This window comes from Hemiscyllium ocellatum, chromosome 2 (genome assembly GCF_020745735.1).
Source record: "Hemiscyllium ocellatum isolate sHemOce1 chromosome 2, sHemOce1.pat.X.cur, whole genome shotgun sequence".
NCBI classification, from domain to species: domain Eukaryota; kingdom Metazoa; phylum Chordata; class Chondrichthyes; order Orectolobiformes; family Hemiscylliidae; genus Hemiscyllium; species Hemiscyllium ocellatum.
The window spans coordinates 88,984,039-89,005,805 of NC_083402.1; the positions used below are offsets into that span (position 1 = coordinate 88,984,039).

Here is a 21,767-nt window from a genome sequence, read left to right on the forward strand (position 1 = left end):
TTTTCTGCACTCTCGACATTCTATGAAAACGTATCTACTTTACAGAATTACGAGGGCAACATGACCTCTTGGCAACATGAGAGTTTTGGTTAGTTAAGGTCAGATTGAAATTTCACAGATTTTACTCTCTTCAAGTCGGCCTGCATTTTCATTTGTGTGTTTTTTGCCTCTGCCATAAGATAAAATGGTTTTGGGTGTGGTATATGTATTACAATTGAAGATGTATTGCCTATTCATCAATGTTCACTGATATACATGTATACTTGCACAATTTTGGGTGTATAAAATGAGAGGAGGCCAGAAGAGTAGTACTCAGGGTGCTTTAACAATCAGCAAAGATAATGTATACTGACAACTTGTTTCATGTCAACGAAGCATATTTATCCACTGACTGAAAATTGTTAATTCAAATGTGAGCATACATGATGAAGTTCAGTAGTAAAGGTTTGAATCAATAGCAGCAATTGTAGCACAGATGCTTTTTTTCTATGTTTCTTTATTCTAGAAGATCTTGCTCAATCATTTATGATTAGTAATTGAAAAGTAACTGTCAACTGTGATGCATTTCTGTATAAACATAATATAGAACAATTTAATGCACACAGACTTGCCTCACCTTCCATTAATTACTCCGTCTGGGTTCAGCATGGGGACAATTTTGAAAATATAAGAATCCCGCAAATTTTGAGCTGCCAAGCTGTTGCTCATTAAAAATTCCAGAGTTCCCTTCATCACCCAACTGGAATTACTTTCTCCAGGATGGACACGAGATGTTAAGAAAATGTACGGTCGATTTCCTGCAGAAATTATTTTTATAGTTATTTTATGTATAAAATTGCAGCTTCACATAGTGACAATCCTGTAAGGATAGTAATGTCAAGATAAGTGTAAGAAGGGCTGTTGCAGTTAGCCACAGCATTCCTAAACTATTTAGTGAAATTTAACCAAAGTCTCAGCCCTAACTGTCAGCCTGTGGTCTCCATTAGAATCACAAAAGTATACAACACAGAAACAAGGCCTTTTGTTCCATATTTAAAATACTGGACCTGGTTTTGGCAAATAAGCCTGGCCTGGTGAATGAAGTTTCAGTGGGGGGTGCATTTTGGGAGCAGTGACCATAACACCGTGAATTTTAAGATACTCATGAATAGGGATAACACCAGACCTCGGATGAAGATGTTAAACTGGGGGAAGGTGATCTCCAACAACATTAGGCAGGAACTGGAGAATTTTGATTGGATGTTCAAAGTTTGTGAGAAGATTTGTAGCTCGAGTGCTCGTTGTTGTGGCTTTGTTCACCGAGCTGGGAGTTTTTGTTGCAAACGTTTCGTCCCCTTTCTAGGTGACATCCTCAGTGCTTGGGAGCCTCCTGTGAAGCGCTTCTGTGATGTTTCCTTCGGCATTTATAGTGGTTTGAATCTGCCGCTTCCGGTTGTCAGTTGCTGTCAGCTGCAGTGGCCGGTATATAGGGTCTAGGTCGATGTGACTGTTGATAGAATTTGTTTGAGAACAGAGAACAGCCAGGGAATTTCTAGAGGCATGGCACTCATCCACAAATTCGATCAACAGACTCATCGACCTAGACCCTATATACCGGCCACTGCAGCGGACAGCAACTGACAACCGGAAGCGGCAGATTCAAACCACTATAAATGCTGGAGGAATCAGCACAGAAGCGCTTCACAGGAGGCTCCCAAGAACTGAGGATGTCACCTAGAAAGGGGATAAACGTTTGCAACAAAAACTCCCAGCTCGGCGAACAGAACCACAACAATTTTGATTGGAGGCAGCTGTTTGAGGGTAAATCTAGATCAGATATGTGGGAGTACTTCATTATGAAGTTGACAAGAGTTCACTTTCTTGAATAACTGCAGTTCATGACATGTAGGTACATCCACAGCTACCAATTACCTTAGTCTTTGCCTGATTATTGCAAAAGGAAATCAGATCTTCTTACCACACACAGCCCTGACATTTTCTATACACATCAATTATACTTCTCCTCAGATGTCTTCTGTACCAAAGAAAACAACCTATTCTGTAGGATACGTATGGTAAATTATGTGAACCTTGGATGACAAGAGATGTTATGACCTTGGCCAAAAGAAAAAAGAAGCACGTGTTAGGTTTCAGAGGATGGGAACTGATGAAGCCCTTGATAGATATAAGTAGGAAAGAACTTAAACAAGGAATTAGAAGGACTAAAAGGGATCATGAAAAATCATTAGCAAATAGAATTAAGGAGAATCCCAAGGCTTTTTATACATATATAAAAATACAGATTTTTAAAAATAATTCATACATGGGATGCTGGTTAGGCCAACACTTCTGTTGTCCTGGAAAAGATGGAGGTGAGCTGCAGTCTTGAACTTCTGTAGACCATAGGGTATAGGGAGAACCACAGTGCTATTTGGAAGAGAGTGAGCAGATTTTGAAGCAGTGACAGCAAAGGAATTATTATTTGTTTCCAAGTCAGGATGACGTGTGACTTGGAGGGAATGGGAAAATGGTGGTGATCCCATGCATCTGCTGTCCTTCTCCTTCCAGATGGTAGATGTTGCAGGTTTGGATGGTGCAGTCAAAGCAGTTTTGGTTAGTTAATGCAGTGCATCTTGTAGATAGTATAACTGCTATCACTGTGCATTAGTCGTGATGGGAGTGAATGTTGAAGTGGTGGATGGGGTGGTAATTAAATGGTTGTTTTGTCCTGAATGGTGTTAAGGTTCTTGAATGTTGTTGAAACCATACCCATCCAAGCACTTCTGATTTCTGCCTTGTAGATGATGAATAGGAATTAGGGAGACCAGAAGTGAGTTACATGCCACAGAATTCCTAGCCTTTGGCCTGCTGCTGTATCGACAGTATCTACATGGCTGGTCAAACTCATAAACATAAACATAACATAACCCCACTACTCATAACCCCAGGATGTTGATCGTGGGGGGTAAGCAATGATATTGCAATTGACTATCAAGGGGAAATCACTAAGCTCTCTCTTTTTGTCCATGTCTTGGAGCATTATGATACAGATTACTCCAGCAATCTTCACCTAATTGTTTTTATTCTTTCTTGGGATGTTCACATTGCTAGCTGGCCCCACATTTGTTATGCATCCCTGATTGTTTGAGAAGATAGAGGTGAAGTACTTTCTTGAACAGCTGCAGTCCATGACATGTAGGTACATCCAATTACCTTAGTCTATACCTGATTATTAAACTCTTTGCAAAGGGAAATCAATCCTTCCTGCCACACATAGCCTTGACATTTTCTATACACATCAATTAAACTTCTCCTCAGATGTCCTCTATTCCAAAGAAAACAACCTATTCTCTACAGTATTGCCTCACAGCTAAGATTGAAATTCAAGAAGGGCTAGGGAAGGACGAACTTAACATAACTGCTATTGTTTGGGTGCTCAAAGTTCTCAGGTCTGAATGATTTGCATCCTTGGATCTTAAAATAAAGTGCATGCATTAAATGCATTGGTTATAATTTTCAAAGAATCATTAAATTCTGGAAGACTTCCAGTAGATTGGAAAATAAGAATTGTACCATCTTTATTCAAGCAAGGAAGGAGGCAGAAAGCAGGAAATTGTTGGACAGATATCCTAACAACTGTCATTTGAAAGGTGTTAGAATCTATTAAGGAAATTGTAACAGGATACGTAGAAGATTACAGCGTGAGCATACAGAGTCATTGTGACTTTGTGAAAGGAAAATAATATCTATTAGAGGATTTTGGCAAAGTAATATTACATTGGATAGGTGATGACATGTGCTTGGATTTCCAAAAGGCATTTGATACAGGTACCACATTGAAAAGCGCTACAAAGGGTAAGAACACAGTTTGTACAGGCTGACATATTTTCATGATCAGAGATTGGCTAGCCAACAGGAAGCAGAGAGTCAAGATAAATATGTCTTTTCGAATTTGCAAGCTAGAGTATTATAGGGATCAATCAGTGCTGGGGCCTCAATGATTCACAATTTATATTAATAATATGGATGACGGTACCGAACACATGGATAATTACAATAGGCAATGGCAAGAAGATATATAGTACAGTAAGTCATCAAGAGGAGGCAGAGTTTGTAAAGGGACATGGAGAGGTTAGGTTGGTGTACAAAAAATTGGCAGAGTATAACCTGGGTAAATGTAAACTTCTCTACATTGGAGACAGGCCACTACTTGCGGAACGTTTCAGAGAACACCTCTGGGACACCCGCACCAACCAACCCAACCGCCCTGTGGCTGAACACTTGAACTCCCCCTCCCACTCCGCCAAGGACATACAGGTCCTTGGCCTCCTCTATCGCCAGACCATGGCAACACGACGCCTGGAGGAAGAGCGTCTCATCTTGCGTCTAGGAACCCTCCAACCACAAGGGATGAATGCAGATTTCTCCAGCTTCCTCATTTCCCTTCCCTGCACCTTATCTCAGTCCCAACCCTTGGACTCAGCACCACCTTCCTGACCTGCAATCTTCTTCCTGACCTCTCGCCCCCACCCCCTCTCCGGCCTATCACCCTCATCTTAACCTCCTTCCACCTATTGCATTGCCAATGCCCCTCCTCCAAGTCCCTCCTCCCTATCTTTTATCTTAGCCTGTTTGGCACACCCTCCTCATTCCTGAAGAAGGGCTTGTGCCTGAAACGTTGATTCTCCTGCTCCCTGGATGCTGTCTGACCTGCTGCGCTTTTCCAGAGATTTTTCAGCTCTAATCTCCAGCATCTGCAGTCTTCACTTTCTCCTAAATGTAAACTTCTCCATTTTGACAGAAAGAATAGAAAAGCAGTATACCATTTAAATTAAGTCAGACTCCAGGTGCTACAGCTAGCCCTGGGAGTCCTGGTACATAAATCATAAACTTGACTGATTCAGGCAATAAATGTTGTTTATTGTAAAAGGGATGTAATATAAAAGTAGGAAAGTTTTGCTATAGGTTTATAAACATTGGTAGACCATATCTATGTGCAGATTTGAAAAAATTATATAACTGCACTGGAGTATGTAGTACAGTGGTCGCTTTGAGCCAGGAGATCTGGATTGAAGTCCCACCTGTTGCAGAGATGTGTAATAACATCTACAAACAGGCTGATTGGAGAAAATAAAAATGGTTCTAGGGATAAAGAACTTATCATACGATGCAAGATTGAACAGGTGAGATCTATGATTTTGTGGTGGGAAAGTCATTCAGTTGTGTGTGACAGCATTTCATGATATATAAAAAAAAAGAGAACAGCGAAAGGTAGGGCTCTTGTGGCAGTGGTAGTGTTTCTACCTTGAGTAAGGAGGCCTATGTTTGAATCCTCTCAATCCTCCAGCCATTTTTATCTCTCAAAGGATCATTCAAATGTGGAATTCTCTTTCTCACAAGGTTGTGGAGACTGGGCCTTTAAATTTATTCAAGGCTGAGCTACATGGATTTCTAATAAACAAGGTAATCAAAGGTCATGGGGTGCAGAGAGGAAACTAGAGCTGAGGTAGCAACCATGTCAGCCATTGTTTTACAGAACAGGCTGCAATGACTAAATAGCATATTCCTTTTCCTATATTCAATGTTCCTATGTTCTCCAGTTCTGCAATATGCTTGCCAATATGCTCATAACCCTGTCTAGTACAATCGATCCTTCCTGGAATGAGGGTGTTCAGAAGTGTGCACACTATTGTAGCTGAGGCGTAACCAAAGCTTTATACAGTTCAAGTGTAAGATTCTGTTCTTATGTTATATCTGAGCTCATAAAGGGAAGCTTTGGACATGCCTTCTTAACTTGCTTCTCTTCCTGTGTTTCTGTTTTCAGCTATCTGTGGAAAATGTACTCTGAGATTCTTTTGGTCATTTATACTTCTCAGTAGCCTACAATTTACTGTATATTCTTTTGCCGCATTTGTTCTGTTCTAATGCATTGCCTTGCACTTCTCAGAATGAAATCCATTCACCACTTTTATGATGACTTCATAAGTCACAAGGATATCTTCTTATAGTAAAGATCTTTTTCACATAAACATATTTAAAATTTGCGTATTATTAAGTTTTCTGATGATGCCTACCCTCCGGACCCCATGAGAAATAGCTCTGCAGTTAGTAAACATTTATCAACCAGTTGTTTCCTGTCACTAAGCCAATTTTGGATCAAATCTGCCATTATCCTTTTGGACCCCATGGGTTTTTAACTTTCTGACAAGTCCAGTTATGTTGGACCACATCAGACACCTTATTAACTACACCACCAATGACGCCTCCTTCAAACCTCGTTAGAAAATTCAATTAAATTAGTCAGATATGATGTTCTCTTAATAAATCCATTCTGACATCCTTAATTAACTAATATTTTCTAAATGACAATTAATAGGCTAGCCTGGCAGATCTGTAATTATGTGCTCACTCTGCATCTTTGGTAACAGTCCATATGATATTCTTTTTTCATTTCACACAAAGTTCTGGGTGCATTTCATCCAGACATAGAAAGTTATCTACTTTTAAAAATGACTAACCACTTCATATTTGCCCAATGTTCATTCGTCCCCTCCAATATTTCGTACTCCTTTTAAATTAAGATATCAGTATTGTTCCCACTCATTTGTGAAGATAGAAACAATACAGTTGTTAAGTACCAAACCCACATCTGCTTCCACAGAAATTATTGTTTTAGTCTCTAATTGTTTCTACATTTTGCTCTTATTGCACTTGGGTTTCCCTTTATTTTATTTGCAAATGCCGAAGTAGTCACTATAAATTTTCTAATGGACACTTGAGCTTTCTCAAGCATTTGTCATTAAAACAGGATCATTTACTGTTTATTTCATATTTTGGTAAATCTTGTTACAAGTTTAAGGTCATGAGTCATTAATAAATGGAAATGATGCATGAACCATTAAATTCGATCACAGGAAGACACAGTAACACTCTGTAAAGGCTTTTTAAATAACCTCCATTTAGTTAATTTGATACGTTGGATAAGATTGTAAAGGTAAATACTTGCTACTCTTTTTTTTCACGTTTACTAGCTTTTCTTCCACCATTTAACCAAGCTTGTAGAATAAGCAGAAAACAAAATTCAAAGATTATATATTCAGAAATTGCCCTGCATCTCCTCTACATGTACGTTTAGCACTAAATAGATATCAATCTTCCATGGATACAAAACTGGTTTCATATTCATAAACAAAGATATATAGATAGACAAAGTAACGGCATGGGTCTTGTTCGCATCCTTCTAGGCAGAATAGTATGGTGGTTGAGAAGAGATAAAAATGTGCAACAAGGCAACAAAGATAAGCTGGGAGATTAAAATTAGAAACTATTAACTTTGGATGTAGGTTTGCTCGCTGAGCTGGCAGGTTCGTTTTCAGACGTTTTATCACCATAAGTAACATAATCAGTGAGCCTGCGGATGAAGCATAGGTAGTATGGCCCACTTCCTATTTAAGCGTATGGGTTTCCTTGGGTCGGTGACATCATTTTCTGTGGTGACATAGTTTCCTGTTTTTTTTTCTCAGGGGGGTGGTAAATGGGCTCAAAGTCAATGTGTTTATTGTTCCAACCAGAACTCTATTAACAAAACACATTGACTTGGATCCCATTTACCACCCCCTGAGAAAAAGAACTGGAAATGACATCACCACAGGAAATGATGTCACCAACCCAAGGAAACCTAAACCCATAAATAGAAAGCGGGCCATACCTACAGGTATATCTTCCAGAGGCCATTGATGATGTTACCTAGTATGGTGATGAAATGTCTGAAAATGAACCTTCCAGCTCAGTGAGCAAACCTCCAACCAGAACCTCAACCTGAACTCCAAATCTTCTCAAAACTTGCTCACTATTAAGCTTCTGTACTTGGTTTAAATTCAAAAATCAATAAATCACATTAAGCTGATAACAAAATGTTGATTTTGTTGGAAAAGCATGGCTCAGTGTGGAAGCAAATTCTAAGCTTCTATTCCTAACCTATGCCAAGTTTGATCATTTCTTGAGGGGGCCATAGGGCTATTTAAATTGGCCTTAACTGCTCTAAGTTGAAGAAAGAAAACACTGGCTGGGACTGGTGGTTGTAATGACTTCAAAATTATCATTATTACAATGTAAAACTGACAATGACATCCACACAATTTATTAAAAGTAGAAGTGTGGAACTTGCTATAATAGGAATTATATAAGTCCGCAGATGGAATAATTAGACATCACAACTATGTCATGAACTTCAACTATTTAGAAATTATGTTTACTGGAAACACCAATGTCAATCATGAGCTTAGTTCAATCAAAAGTAACTTAAATTTTACCAAGTCATAGTTATTGTTAAGCAATCTCTTAGCCCCTGAAAAGCTAATTTTTCATCAGTTACCCTACAAAGTTTAGTTTCAATAGCTTTTTTGTTCTAAACTTTATATTTCTGTCTTAATCCTATTTGTATGTCAACATTTTATTTCACTTTGTGTACAATAATTTAAATGTGATTTATATTTCCTGCTTTTTGTTTTCTTTGCCATCTATGAGAATTCTTCCATCCAACTGATTAGAACAGGCACAAGTCAGGCTGAAAATTGATGACAGCCACAGATTCCTCCATTGAAACTGCCAAATTATATAAATAAAGACAAACAGAAAAACTATATCTGTAACTTGCTACGCCAGCGAAGGCAGCATTCACAAGGTCAGTGGTGATCTGTATTTTCATCACTGACTGCAAAATCGAGGCCAATCGACAGACTTCCCAGAAATGAATACTATGCAGTGATCAATCCTAAAACATGTGGGTACAAAGTGAGAATAGATTGGATTCAGTGACAATATTCTTTTATGAACAATGAACAAACAGCATGACACCAACTACTGTCTACTCAACACAATACATCTCTCTTGGCTGAGGTGCTTAAAAGTGCTTTGGAGTTGTATTTTATATTTATTTGGAAGACCAAGAGGAAATACAAGGTTTACACTATTGAAAAATGCAGACATGTGCAAAAGAATAGTGAACATACTTGTCCATATATTGTTTTTCAGACAATTATTAAAGAGTAATTAGAGGTCAGACTCTCAATGTATTCATGGTACCAGTAAATGAACTACAATGTTAAGCTCAGATGAACACATCAAGGTACTTACTAAACTGGTACAGATTTTCCCAGGACTTGGACTCTGGCACAGAAGTAATGGTCAGGACAGGGCAAGGGTTGCCTCCTAAAGTTTCACAGATCGAATCTTGCCGAAAATAAATCAGCTGAGGATCATGCAGTGACTCCAGTTTTTGGATGTGCATCTTTATTAAAAAGGAGCAAATAAAATGTTTATAGTTCTGCTCCTCCTGGGATTTATATTTACATCCTGAATTTTACTTTCATATTGTTGTCTTTATGTTCATCAAGATTGGAAATGGACATCCGTAAATAGATTTGAAGAATATCATTTGATCATTCTTTAACAAAAAGACTGAACAATTTTAGAAGGAGCCACAAGTATGGTAATACATGTCTTGGTTGCTTTGAACTAGAACACTAATCTATGCCTTATGTTGAGACACCAACTGTAAAAACTACTACTCATCAAAAAGAGATATGAACTTGCATTTATATTGTGCCTTTCATATCCGCTGCTCATTTCCAAGTGTTTTATAGCCAAGTAGTACTTTTAAAGCATATCCATGGATATAAAGCAGAAAAAGTTAAGTATGCACACTATAAAAAGCCCATTTCAGTTCATGTACCAGATTCTACAGCAAATTTCTGCAAGTTCAACTTCAATAGTATACCTTATGCTTAAATATTGCATTTCTTATCCTTTATCTGAGAATTCTTTACTTCTATCTAACAATCTATCGATAACTCTTATTATCTGATACTATGTAAATGCAGACTGCCTCACAAAAGAGAATTTTGCACACACTAACATAAGCCTATTACTAACATGCTGAAGCATGGAGTACAAAGACTGGGATGTGTGCTTCCGCATCACAAAATATTCCTGATTAACAATGCCTACATATGATGTAAACCTGAGTACTTGGAGACCTTCAGTCCCACAAAGGGCATCAGTCAATCTCCTGGATTTGAAATTTACAAACCTTGTATTCTTTAAGAAAGGTTCAACATGGGGTAGCAGCAATTGGTTCAGTTCTCTCCAAATTGAGGAACAATGGTGTAAATTTGCTAGATATTTTCTGTGGTCTATTGTCTTCAAAGCGGTTTGCTTATGTCTCACAGTCTGTTGGGCTTATATCCTTCAGGGGCAACTGCTCAAGTTGGAAAACCTTTAGACAGAGGGACACAACCAGCACGGATCATGATCCAGTAATCAGCTACTGGATCAGCATATCTATTAAGGGTTAAGTTTTTTAAATTTTAAAATTAGAGACAAAGAAGTAAAGAACAAAACTTCAAATAATTAAAATCAAAACATTTGTGAATATCATTTAATTCTGATAAACGTCCAACTGATTTATCCAAAAAATACACACTTGGATGAAATCATATCAGAAATAATATTGAAAGTTGAATTAAACAACTGTACTTTGAACAAGCATATTTATTTAGACAATAATATAATTGTGTTTATAAGATTATTAGCTAAATGAAGCTTAAAGGAACTAAAAGTTTTTTTGAGTGAATTATTCATTTTGATTATCAAGATTTAAAAACAGATTTAAATAATGACACTTGCAATAAAGCAGGAATTATAATTTGCATTATTTATAGAATTTGGCAAAAGATGTCATGATGATTCAAGGCAAAAAAAAATGCAGTACGGGTATGTCTAGTCACTCACTAGGTTATTTTATTCCATCTCCATTCAATGTAAGTTAAAAATCAAATTAGGACTTGAGTAGTCAATTATTTGAGAAAACTCAAAAGCATTGAACGTCTTTTTAAAAAATGCTGAGGTTCTCAATTATATAAGATCTTTCAGCAAAATGCAATTCAAAACACAAGTTCTATAACGAAGTCATCAGCTTAACATATATTCAATATGAAAATCTATCCTAAAGCAACTTGTGGTATGTCTAATAGATTTCAGAATACAGCTTCTTAAATAGACATGAATGTAAATAAAGAGTTCTGAGTTAAAGCAACCACATGCTGCCTAATAGGCAATTAATTGCTATGTTACACATTTCAACTGATTAAAAATGATGATTCTGTACATTACACTATGAATATTACCTGCAAAGTAGAGTATGTATATGGATAGTGGTAAGCAAAATAGCACACATCATCTTTATGGGCAAAGTTCATCGTAAATGTCAGTGTGTAATAAGATTTTCCTTTTTGACCCCCAGCTGCTATTGAACTTCTGGAAAAATGATTCCTACAAAGAAAGGCATAATTGTATTAAAATCTTTTTTAAACCACATAGTTAGCCATTTAAGTTGCTCTTTTCGAAGCATCAATGGTACAAAGATCACTGAACATTACTACTAATGAAACTATATGTCATTATTATTTAACATGGTATGATAAACAATGTACGGTGAAAAGAATCATACAGTCATGTCAAATGGAAAGCAGACTTCCTATGCTGGAAATTTAATACAAAAATGGAAAATACTGGGTGCTTGCAGTAGGTCAGGCAACACCTGTGAAGGGAGAAACAGTTAACAATTCATCTCATTAAAAGTAATTGACCTGAAAATAGGCATGAATGTAAATAAAGAGTTCTGAGTTAAAGCAACCACATGCTGCATAATAAGCAGTAAGATTAAGAGGAGACCAATGTTAATACTATATGAGAGAAAAGTGCTGATTGGTTGGCAAGTAGATTCTGATTGGTTGAGACATTGCCATAGCGAATGTGCCAATTCATGGTGACTGAAAATTATGTTCCAAGCTTTGTTTTGTAGTCTTAAATAGCCAGGTTGACTGAGTTAGCAATGCATTATCCTGAGAAAAGAATCAGAGAATGGCTGTAATGTATTTTGAATAATGCATACAAATAACAGAAAGTGAGGACTGCAGATGCTGGAGATCAGAGTCAAGAGTGCGGTCCTGGAAAAGCACAGCAGGTCAGGCAGCATCTCAGGAGCAGGAAAATTGACATTTCGGGCATAAGCCCTTCAACAGAAATCCTGCCGTACTTTTCCAGCACCACACTCTCGACAATGCATACAAATGTTCTTTTTGTGCACAAAGAACATGAAAATGTGTGATAACATACTTAGTTTCCAGTACATACATGTGTACAAAAATGGAAAATACTGGGTGTTGGGTCGAACTGATAATCTTAAATTGATTGTCAACATAATTAATTGCATTTTCTGGATTATTTCGAAAATGTTCTCCAAACATGGAATCACATCCAGTGCTGGACAACGTGTGAGTTTTGCAAGCACACGCCTTGCTTGTTTGGAACAGCTATCATTTTTGATCCTGAAAGGTGTGCATTCTATTTCAATTATCTAATGTGATTAATCACATAACGTAAAGTATGGCATATCTCACAGCACTGAGCAACAGGTTAAGCTAACTGTTCTACTCTGTTACAGTGCAATACAACAAAAGTGTGTTTGCCACTAACAAGATGCTGCTGTCAAGCCAAAAAGACATTCTACCTACCACACCAAATGAATAGTGCAGGAGAGTCTGATACTGGTTATATAGATAAAATGTCTGAAAAAAACTGGTAAATCATTTCAGCTGTTCCCAACAAGTTACTGATGGTATCTAGCTAGCCCATGTTCACAATACACGCTTCTGGACAGCACTGTCAAAGGAACTTTGATGCGCGGCTGCATTGCATTTTACAGATGGTACACACTGGTGCCACCTCACATCAGTGTTTGTGAAAGTGTGCAAGTGAATGTTTAAGTGGTGGATAAGGTACTATGCAAAAATGTTAGATTGCCCTAAATGATTGCCCTAAACTAATTCAGAGTTGTTGGAGCTGCAATGAAACAGGCAAGTGGAGAATATTCCAACTCACTTCTGACCTGTGCCTTGTAGACAATGGACAGGCTTAGCAGTGTTAAGAGGTAAGTTAATTGCCACAAACTTCCTAGGCTCTGATCCACTCTGTGTCTACAGTATATGGCTAGTCCATTTTAGTTTCTGGTCAATGTAACCCCCAGAGATATTGGTAGTGGGAGATGGTCAGTGATGTTCATGTCATTAATGGTAATCCAGATCTTGCTGCAAATGGACACAGACTGCTTCAATATCCTCTCCATGGGTCTGTGCATGTCAAATGGCATGCCAACACTGTTCACCAGCATTGACTTCCAGATTTGGAGGTTTTGTCATGCACAGACCTCGGAAGTGTGTACAGAATAAAATAAATCTGAAGGAACACAACTTGGACTGTTAAGATTGATCTCCAACAACCACAACTATCCTTCTTTATGCTAGAAATCACACAACACCTGGTGTTGTTTGATTTTTAGCTTTGTATACCCCAGTCCAACACCAGCATCTCCAAATCTTTGTGCTAGGTTTGCTTCCAACAAGCGTAGAACATTGCACTGACCCCTCCAACTCCATTTCTGTGTCGCATCCTTGCTGTCACATTCAAACACTGCCTTGATGTCAAAGTCAGTCATTCTCACCTCACATCTGGAGTTCAGTTCTTTTGCCCATGTTTAGATCAAGCTGTAATGAGATCAGGAACTAAGTAGTCCTGGCAGAACCCAACTGACTATCAAGGAGCAGATTATTGCTGAGCAAATGCCACTTGATAGTATGTTGACAATCCCTTCTCTCATTTTGCTGATGAAAGGTTAGAGCTATTTTTGCTTCAACTTCCTAGATCTAGTTGGTTAGAGTTAATAAACATGTAGAGGTAGTGTTTCACAACTGTACTTTATTATTGGTCATAAGCTAGTGGAAAAGACAGGAATAACTGTAAAATTAGAGATGAAAAAAAAATCAACAGATTACCTATAATATGGAGCTTTAATTATTTTAATATGCTAACACTGTCCTAATCCATAAAGGACAGAAAGGGTCAAATTCTTTGAAGGGATCATAAGAGTTTGAGAAACTGATTAGCAAGCCACTCAGGACCCCGGGCTTTATAAATAAAGGCAGAAAAGTACAACACAAGGAGGTTATGATGAACTGTTAGAAAACACTTATCTGGCCTCAACTGGAATATAGTGTCAAATTCCCTTTCCAAGGGAAAGGATAATTGCCTTTGCAGGAATTTATATTTCACTAAAAAGATATTTGTACTGTTGAGAACTTGCCCTAATGTAATGTCTCATTTTAGGCGATACTTGATTTGCTAATGGAGCAACTTCACATAACAGAAAATTGCGGGTGAACTGTATAACAATAATAAATGTTCTTTGCAGTCATTTTATGAAGTTGTTTGTAAAAACAAAAACAGCTCATAGCAGAACACCATAACTTTGACGAAAGATAAATCAAATAGAGAAACTGGTAATTTCAGGTGAATGGTTGAAAATTTGGAAATGCGAATTTGTTTCCTATTGCTTGATCTGGAATGTTTCTAATACTTTCTGATTGTTTTATTTTCAGATCCTTCTAAATGTCAGAATTAAAGTAATCTTCATTGTTGCAATTTTACCAACCAGAATATAAGCACTTACCATAAAGAATAAGTAATAGCTTTGTAAGTTAACAGTCATTGTCAGCAATCAATGAAACAACAGAGGGCAGTTAACATCTACCTGCAAGTGTTTGGGCAATTTACCGAAATCAATGAAGAGTAAAAAATAAAAAGAGTAACCTGATGAGGGCTGTCTTGTGGTGCAGTGGCAGTGTCCTTACCCCTGAACCAATGGCTCAAGTTTCACCTGCTCCAAGGGTGTAAAAAAACAGCTCTGAACAGGTTGATTAGAAAAATAGGCAAACTTTTAAAAAAAGTGTTTAGGACCCATTTGTTGCACAGTAGTAGAGTCCCAATCTCTGAACCAGGAGACCTAGGTTAAGATCCCACCTGCTCCAGAGGTGTGTCATAACATCTTTGAACAGGTTGATTAGAAAAATACATTGAATTTTTAAAAAGGTGAGCTTTTGAATTAGTGTAGAATGTGGACCACGCCTAGGCAGCTAGCATGATCAAAACTGGATTTTTTCATAAAGATGCTTGAATATGCATCAGTCACATGCCAAGTGTCCCTCTACATCAAGGAGGTATCAATACATTTCATTTGATAACCATATAAACTTGACACTACGACTGGAATATGAATGCAACAGCTAAGCACAATGGTCATTAATGCTATCAGGAAAGACAGTAATCACAGCAAATTGTGAGTATAAGTTTTTAGAAAAAGATCCTGGCAGAAGAACAAGTCCATCTAAATGGCTTTTCTCCAGGGCAGAACTGGGTGTAACGAGGGGTCATAATTTTAAGGTGACCGGGGGAAGGTATAGGAAAGATGTCAAAGGTAGGTTCTTTACGCAGAGAGTGGTGTGTGTGTGGAATGCACTGCCAGCGGTGGTAGTAGAGTCAGAGACATTAGGGACATTTAAGCGACTGTTGGACAAGCACATGGGCGGCAGTAAATTGAGGGGGATGTACGTTAGATTAACATAAATATTCGATTAGATAACATAAATGCTCAGTACAACATTGTGGGCCAAAGGGCTATATTGTGCTATACTGTTCTATGTTCTATTTAATGCTGCAATGCCTTTGCTGAATTGATTATTCTGCAATACATAACTTAATTCTCGTGTCTCCAGTATCATTTAACATGTACCAAAATATGTTTGCCTGCAAAAAAGAAGTCCAGCTGTTTGCAATTTTGTTTGAAAATTCACATACTTTTACATGAGGATAAAACTTTATACTCTCTTTCTAGAAGGAAAACAAGATACAAGATTTAATGTGCTCTCAGAGGGGCTTTGGTGCACTCCCACCAGTGCATAATCTGGTACAGGACTTATCAACCAGACCAGCAGACTAACCAGTCAACAGCCTGTGATAATTACAGAAACCTGGTTCAAGTAAGGGCAAAACTGGATGATAAATATTCCTGGATTCAGGATATTCAGAATAGATAGTAAAGGAAGGAAGGGTGGCATAAGCTGGAAGAATAGCACCTCATTTTCCACTTGGGAACTCTATAGCCTCAGTGGACTCAATATCAAGCTCAACAATTTTTAGGGCTTGAAGCACCTTCTCCCATGTCCTCACTCCAACTCCCACATAACAGGCCTTGTTATCACATGATCTTCTGTTATACACTACCCATTGTTAGCTACCAATTGTCTCCATTAGTAGTGATTCATAGTCCTAGCCTAATCGTTATCCACTCCTTTGTCTGTCCAACTGTTTTTCTCTCCCTTTCAGTTCTATTGCCACCTATAGTTTACTCCTTTCCCACTCCCACTCCAATCTTCTGCATAAAAAAATACACCTTTCCCCAGCAACTAATTCTAACGTAGTGTCACCGGACCAAAAGCAAAAACTGATTTCTCTCCACAGATGTTGCTGACATTTTCCAGGATAGAATTAATAGTTACACGGGAAGAGAGGGATTAATTATGAAGACAGAGCATAGATTCCTAGAAGGGAAATAATGTTCAACTAATAATTTATACAGCACAAGAACAGGGTGTTAATTGGTTGGACTCTGACTGGTATGACGAAGCAACCGGAACTATTAACTGTCTCAGTTAATTTAAAATCAAATATGTTGGATCTGATTGATCCAATGAAGATGGGCAGGGATTGTTTATCTTCTTAGCTCTTTTCTCACTGGAAGAAGTGTAATCTGTGGACATGTTGGTTTATCTACAAAGAACAGGATGTGTGTATAAATATAATATTCAGCATATGCGGAATTGGTTTAGGTAATTTTCTTAGTGGAGTCAGGACTAATAGGAAACGGTTTTCCTATTGCAAATTTGAACTTAATCAATTAACTAAGACAGATTCTACTACATCCCCATGCACCCTCTTCTCATGCTGTACAAGTTACTCTTTTGTTGCTTAAATTTTTTTTGCATTTCAGTTATGATGAATGCAATTCAAAATATTTTAATCTGTATCTATCTTGTGAATGTTAAGGGAGGCCACAATTTCTGACAAAAATTAGGAAAATCTGAGATTGCTCATAAGTAAAACAATCAAACCTCCCAACAGCCAACAGTAAGTGTATCAATAACTATATAACAAAGCAACTGTCTTCAACAGTAAAATGAATGCTGGGAAAATTATTGCAAGAAACAAGTGAAGCTGAAGTATGGAAATTACAATTCTCTTAAAAATCAACAATTTCTATGTTGTGTCAATATAAAAACTCAAACTACATTTAATTACTTTTTGTGCACAGTGCAGTAAGAAAAGATGAAAATTACATGAAAAATCAGATTGTTATTCTACAAAAATACAGCACATACTTGTAATAACAGATATCTGTGCCAGCTCGAATCCACTGCGGTCTTCCTAGCATGGCTTCTTGGACAGAATACATTATGGGATGCATACCTTCAAAAAGAAAATAAAGGTTTAAAATGTTCTTGCTCATGTAAAAAGATTAATAATATAAATATTATTAATAAACTGCTTATCCATCAGGTACATTTCACAACTCAACAGTGCAGAATTTATCCTCTATTATTAGGACCTTTATTTTACTGACAAAAAATTCAAGGAAAGAAAATTGCAGTGTACTAACAAATAATACATTCAAAGTTTTAAAAAATGCTAGTGCATTTCTATCACACACAACATACGTGACTGCATTTGCCACTGTGTGATAATGAAAGTGGCTGTAGACAGCTGGCGTTGGTAGTAGTTGGGAGCTGGGGTGAGGGGGCAAGAAGGATTTAAGATTGACTGCAGGATTTACCGTGCAGATTCAATGACAATTCATATCAAACTGTTGGCTGATTTACACTATTACATATTGTGACATTGCAACAGAGCAGGACAGGACTAAGTATTATACAGGAAGGTCGTATTGGCAGACTTAAATCTGCACACTTTCTAGTATCAGTGAGACTAGGTTAATTTGGTCATGATGATAGCTCATAAAACGTCTGAATTCTGTCGACCTAAAGCTGCATGCTAAATAAAAGGCATGTTCCTTAAAGACTTTGGGATGCATTTTATGGCTGCATGTGTGCACCTTAAGTGGGCAAAGTTAGTTAAAGGATTCTGGGTAATCCAAGATGGAGGACAAGAAAAATTGTGGCTGCAAGAGCTGCTTTTTTTTTTGAGGTATTTGAGATGTTGGAGGTGACTTCCTCAAATTCCAGGAATAGCAATTACTGTTTTACATGCTATTGCATTGTTTTGAAACTTTGGGGAAAAAAGATCAAAACAACACTTTTAAAAGGAGGAGGACAGACAAAAGGCAGCAACTACATGGTCAGTGAGGGAGGGAGAGAGAGAGAGAGACAGACAGACAGAGAGAGAGAGAGACACAGAAAGAGAGAGACAGAGAGAGAGAGAGAGAAAGAGAGAGAGAGAGAGAGACACACAGACACAGAGAGGGAGAGGGAGAAAACGAAACCTACACTGCTAATTGACACACAGGTGTATCTGCACAGTTACTGACTTTGCTGTCTGCTGCTCTGGACATCAGAATGCATCTAGGAAAAATTAACAAACAAGTGAAATTCACAGCAGAGCTTGGAGGTAGCTATGTGGGACAGCTCACAGCATAGGAACAGATAAGTGCATAGTTTCTAAGTGTAGCCTTGCTGCAAGTCTACAGTAGTGAGCAGAGTGGGTTCTTTTTTGATTACATGTTTTATTGAGATCTGTCTCATGAGTATACTTTTAAAATATAAACCATAAATACTAAATTAGCCTGGAACACTGCTTTTTTTGAAAGAGCAAAACGATGGTGCTATATTTTGGGTCTGTAGATTGTGAAGGAGCAAAGATGGCCTTTATTAGAGTGATGTGGTCTTCCAGTCGGATTTGGGAGTTTAGGGAGAGTTTGCATGTTACTGATGATTATGTCTGCAGCAAGTGTCTTTGGTTGGGAATCCTTTCAGATTGCATGAATCAGTTGGAGCGCCAGTTAGAGGCAATGAGGAATTTACAAGAGCTAGGGGGTGTGATGGATGGCAGTTATCGGAAAGGAGAAAAGCCGCAGATACAGTCAGGTAGATAGGTTAACTCCAGGAAAGGTAGGAGAGGTAAGCAGGTATGTAGGAGTTTTCTGTGGCTATAGCCATTTCAAATAAGTATGCTGTTTTGGACAACGTAGGGGGTGATGGAGTCTCAGGGGTATATAGTACAAAGAGGCAAGTTTCTGCTATCGAGACTGACTCTAATGTAATGAGGGGTGCGTTGGGTTCCAAGCGATTGACTGTTATAGGGAACTCTCTAGTCAGAGGCACAGACAGACATTTCTGTGGCCAGCAGCGAACAATCAGAATGATATGTTATTTCCATGGTGCCAGGATCAAGGATATCTCAGAGAGGGTACAGAACGTTCTCAAAGGAGAGCCGGACCAGCAGGAGGTCATTGTACACATAGGAACTAATGATATAGGAAGGGAAAAGGATGAGATTCTGAAGGCAGGAATTTAGAAAGGAGGCCCTTGAGTGTAGTAATATCTGGGTTACTCCCAGTGCTACGAGCTAGTGTGGGTTGGAATAGGAGGATAGAACAGATGAATGCATGGCTGAGGAGCTGATGCAGGGGAGGAGGCTTCACATTTTTGGATCATTGGAATCTCTTCTGGGGTAGAAGTGACCTGTACAAGATGGACGGATTGCACCTGAATTGGAAGGGGACTAATTTACAGCCAGTGAGATTTGCTCGAGCTGCTCAGGAGGATTTAAGCTAGTAAAGTTGGTGGGGGGAAGATCCAGGGAAATAGTGAGGAAAGAGATCAATCTGAGACTGGTACAGTTGGGAAAAGAAGCGAATTAAACATTCAGGGCAGGCAGGAACAAAACAGAGGCCAAGGTAGGACTGATAAAGAACAGGGAAGGCAGATGAACTCAGGGCATGGTTAGGAACATGGGACTGGGATATCATAGCAATTACAGAAACATGGCTCAGGGATGGACAGGACTGGCAGTTTAATGTTCCAGGATACAAATGCTATAGGAAGGATAAAAAGGGAGCAAGAAAGGAGGGGGAGTGGCATTTTTGATAAGGGATAGCATTACCCCTGTATCCAGGAAGGATACTCCTGGGGATACATCCAGGCAAGTTATTTGGGTGAAACTGAGAAATAAGAAAGGGATGATCACCTTACTGAAATTGTATTATAGACCCCCCAATAGTCAGCAGGAAATTGAAAAAAAATTGGAAGGAGATTTCAGTTATTATAAGAATAATAGGGTGGTTATGGTAGGGGATTTTAACTTTCCAAACATAGACTGGGACTGCCATAGTGTTAAAGGTTTAGATGGAGTGGAATTTGTTAAGTGCGTACAAGAAAATTTTCTGATTCAGGATGTGGATGTACCTACTAGAGAAGGTGCAAAACTTGACCTACTCTTGGAAATAAGACAGGGCAAGTGACTGAGGTGTCAGTGAGGAGCATCTTGGCTAACGACCATAACTGTGATGGAAAATGATAGACCAGATCTAAAAACTGAAATTCTATAGTGGAGGAAGGCTAATTTGATGGTTTTAGGCAAGAACTTTCAAAAGCTGATGGGAGTAGATGTTCACAGGTAAAGGGATGACTGGAAAATGGGAAGCCTTCAAAAATGACATAATGAGAGTCCGAAGGCAGTATATTCCTGTTAGAGTAAAAGGAAAGGCTGGTAGGTGTAGGAAAGCTGGATGACTTGAGAAATTGAAGTTTTGGTTAAGAAAAAGGAAGCATATGTGAGGTATCGACAGCAGAGATTGAGTGCATCCTTAGACGCGTATAAAAAAGATAGGAGTACACTTAAGGGGGAAATCAGGAGGGCAAAAAGGGGACATGAAATAGCTTTGGTAAATAAGGTTCAGGAGAATCCAAAGAAATTTTATAAATCCATTAAGGACAAAAAGGTAACTAGAAAGAGAAGAGGCTCCCCTCAAAGATCAGCAAGGCAGCCTATGTGTGGAGGCTCAGGAGATGAGGAAGATACTAATTGAGTATTTTGCATCAGTGTTTACTGTGGAGAAGGACATGGGAGGTATGGAATGTGGGGAAATAGATAGTGACGTCTTGAAAAATGTTCATATTACAGAGGAGATGCTGGATGTCTTGAAACACTAGAAGTGGACAAATCCCCAGGACCTGATCAGGAGTACCTAGAATTCTGTGGGAAGCTAGGGAACTGATTGCTGGGCACTTTGCTGAGATATTCGTATCATCGATCGTCACAGGGGAGGTGCTGGAAGCTGGAGGTTGACTAACGTGGTGCCACTATTTGGGAAAGGTGGTCAGGAAAAGCCAGGGAACTTTAGACCAGTGAGCCTGACATTGGTGGTAGGCAAGTTGTTGGAGGGAATCCCGAGGAACAGGATTTACATGTATTTGGAAAGACAAGGACTGATTAGGGATAGTCAACATGGCTTTGTGCATGGGAAATCATGTCTTACCAACATGATTGAGCTTTTTGAAGATGTAACAAAGAGGATTGATGAGGGCAGAGTGGTAGATGTGATGTGTATGGACTTCAGTAAGGTGTTCGACAAGGTACCTCATGGGAGACTGATTAGCAAACTTAGATATCATAGAATACAGGGAGAACTATCTATTTGGATAAAGAACTGGCTCGAAGGTAGAAGACAGAGGGTGGTGGTGGAGGGTTGTTTTCAGAGTGGAGGCTTGTGACCAGTGGTGTGCCACAAGGATCGGTGTTGGGTCCACTGCATTTATATAAATTATTTGGATGTGAACATAGGAGGTATAGTTAGCAAGTTTGCAGATGAGACTAAAATTGGA

General features: G+C 38.5%; 1 protein-coding gene across 5 annotated transcripts in view; it reads right to left on the minus strand.

The window, feature by feature from the left end:
* agtpbp1 (ATP/GTP binding carboxypeptidase 1) overlaps window positions 1-21,767 on the minus strand; it is a 336,457-nt gene that overhangs the window by 77,329 nt on the left and 237,361 nt on the right. For all 5 annotated transcript variants that reach the window (XM_060838211.1, XM_060838238.1, XM_060838220.1 and 2 more), the window contains 4 exons: window positions 17,310-17,397; window positions 11,166-11,310; window positions 9,115-9,268; window positions 617-797 (listed from right to left, as the gene is read on the minus strand). In XM_060838211.1, coding sequence (XP_060694194.1) covers window positions 617-797; window positions 9,115-9,268; window positions 11,166-11,310; window positions 17,310-17,397 — 568 coding nt within the window. The remainder of the gene's footprint in view (window positions 1-616; window positions 798-9,114; window positions 9,269-11,165; window positions 11,311-17,309; window positions 17,398-21,767) is intronic.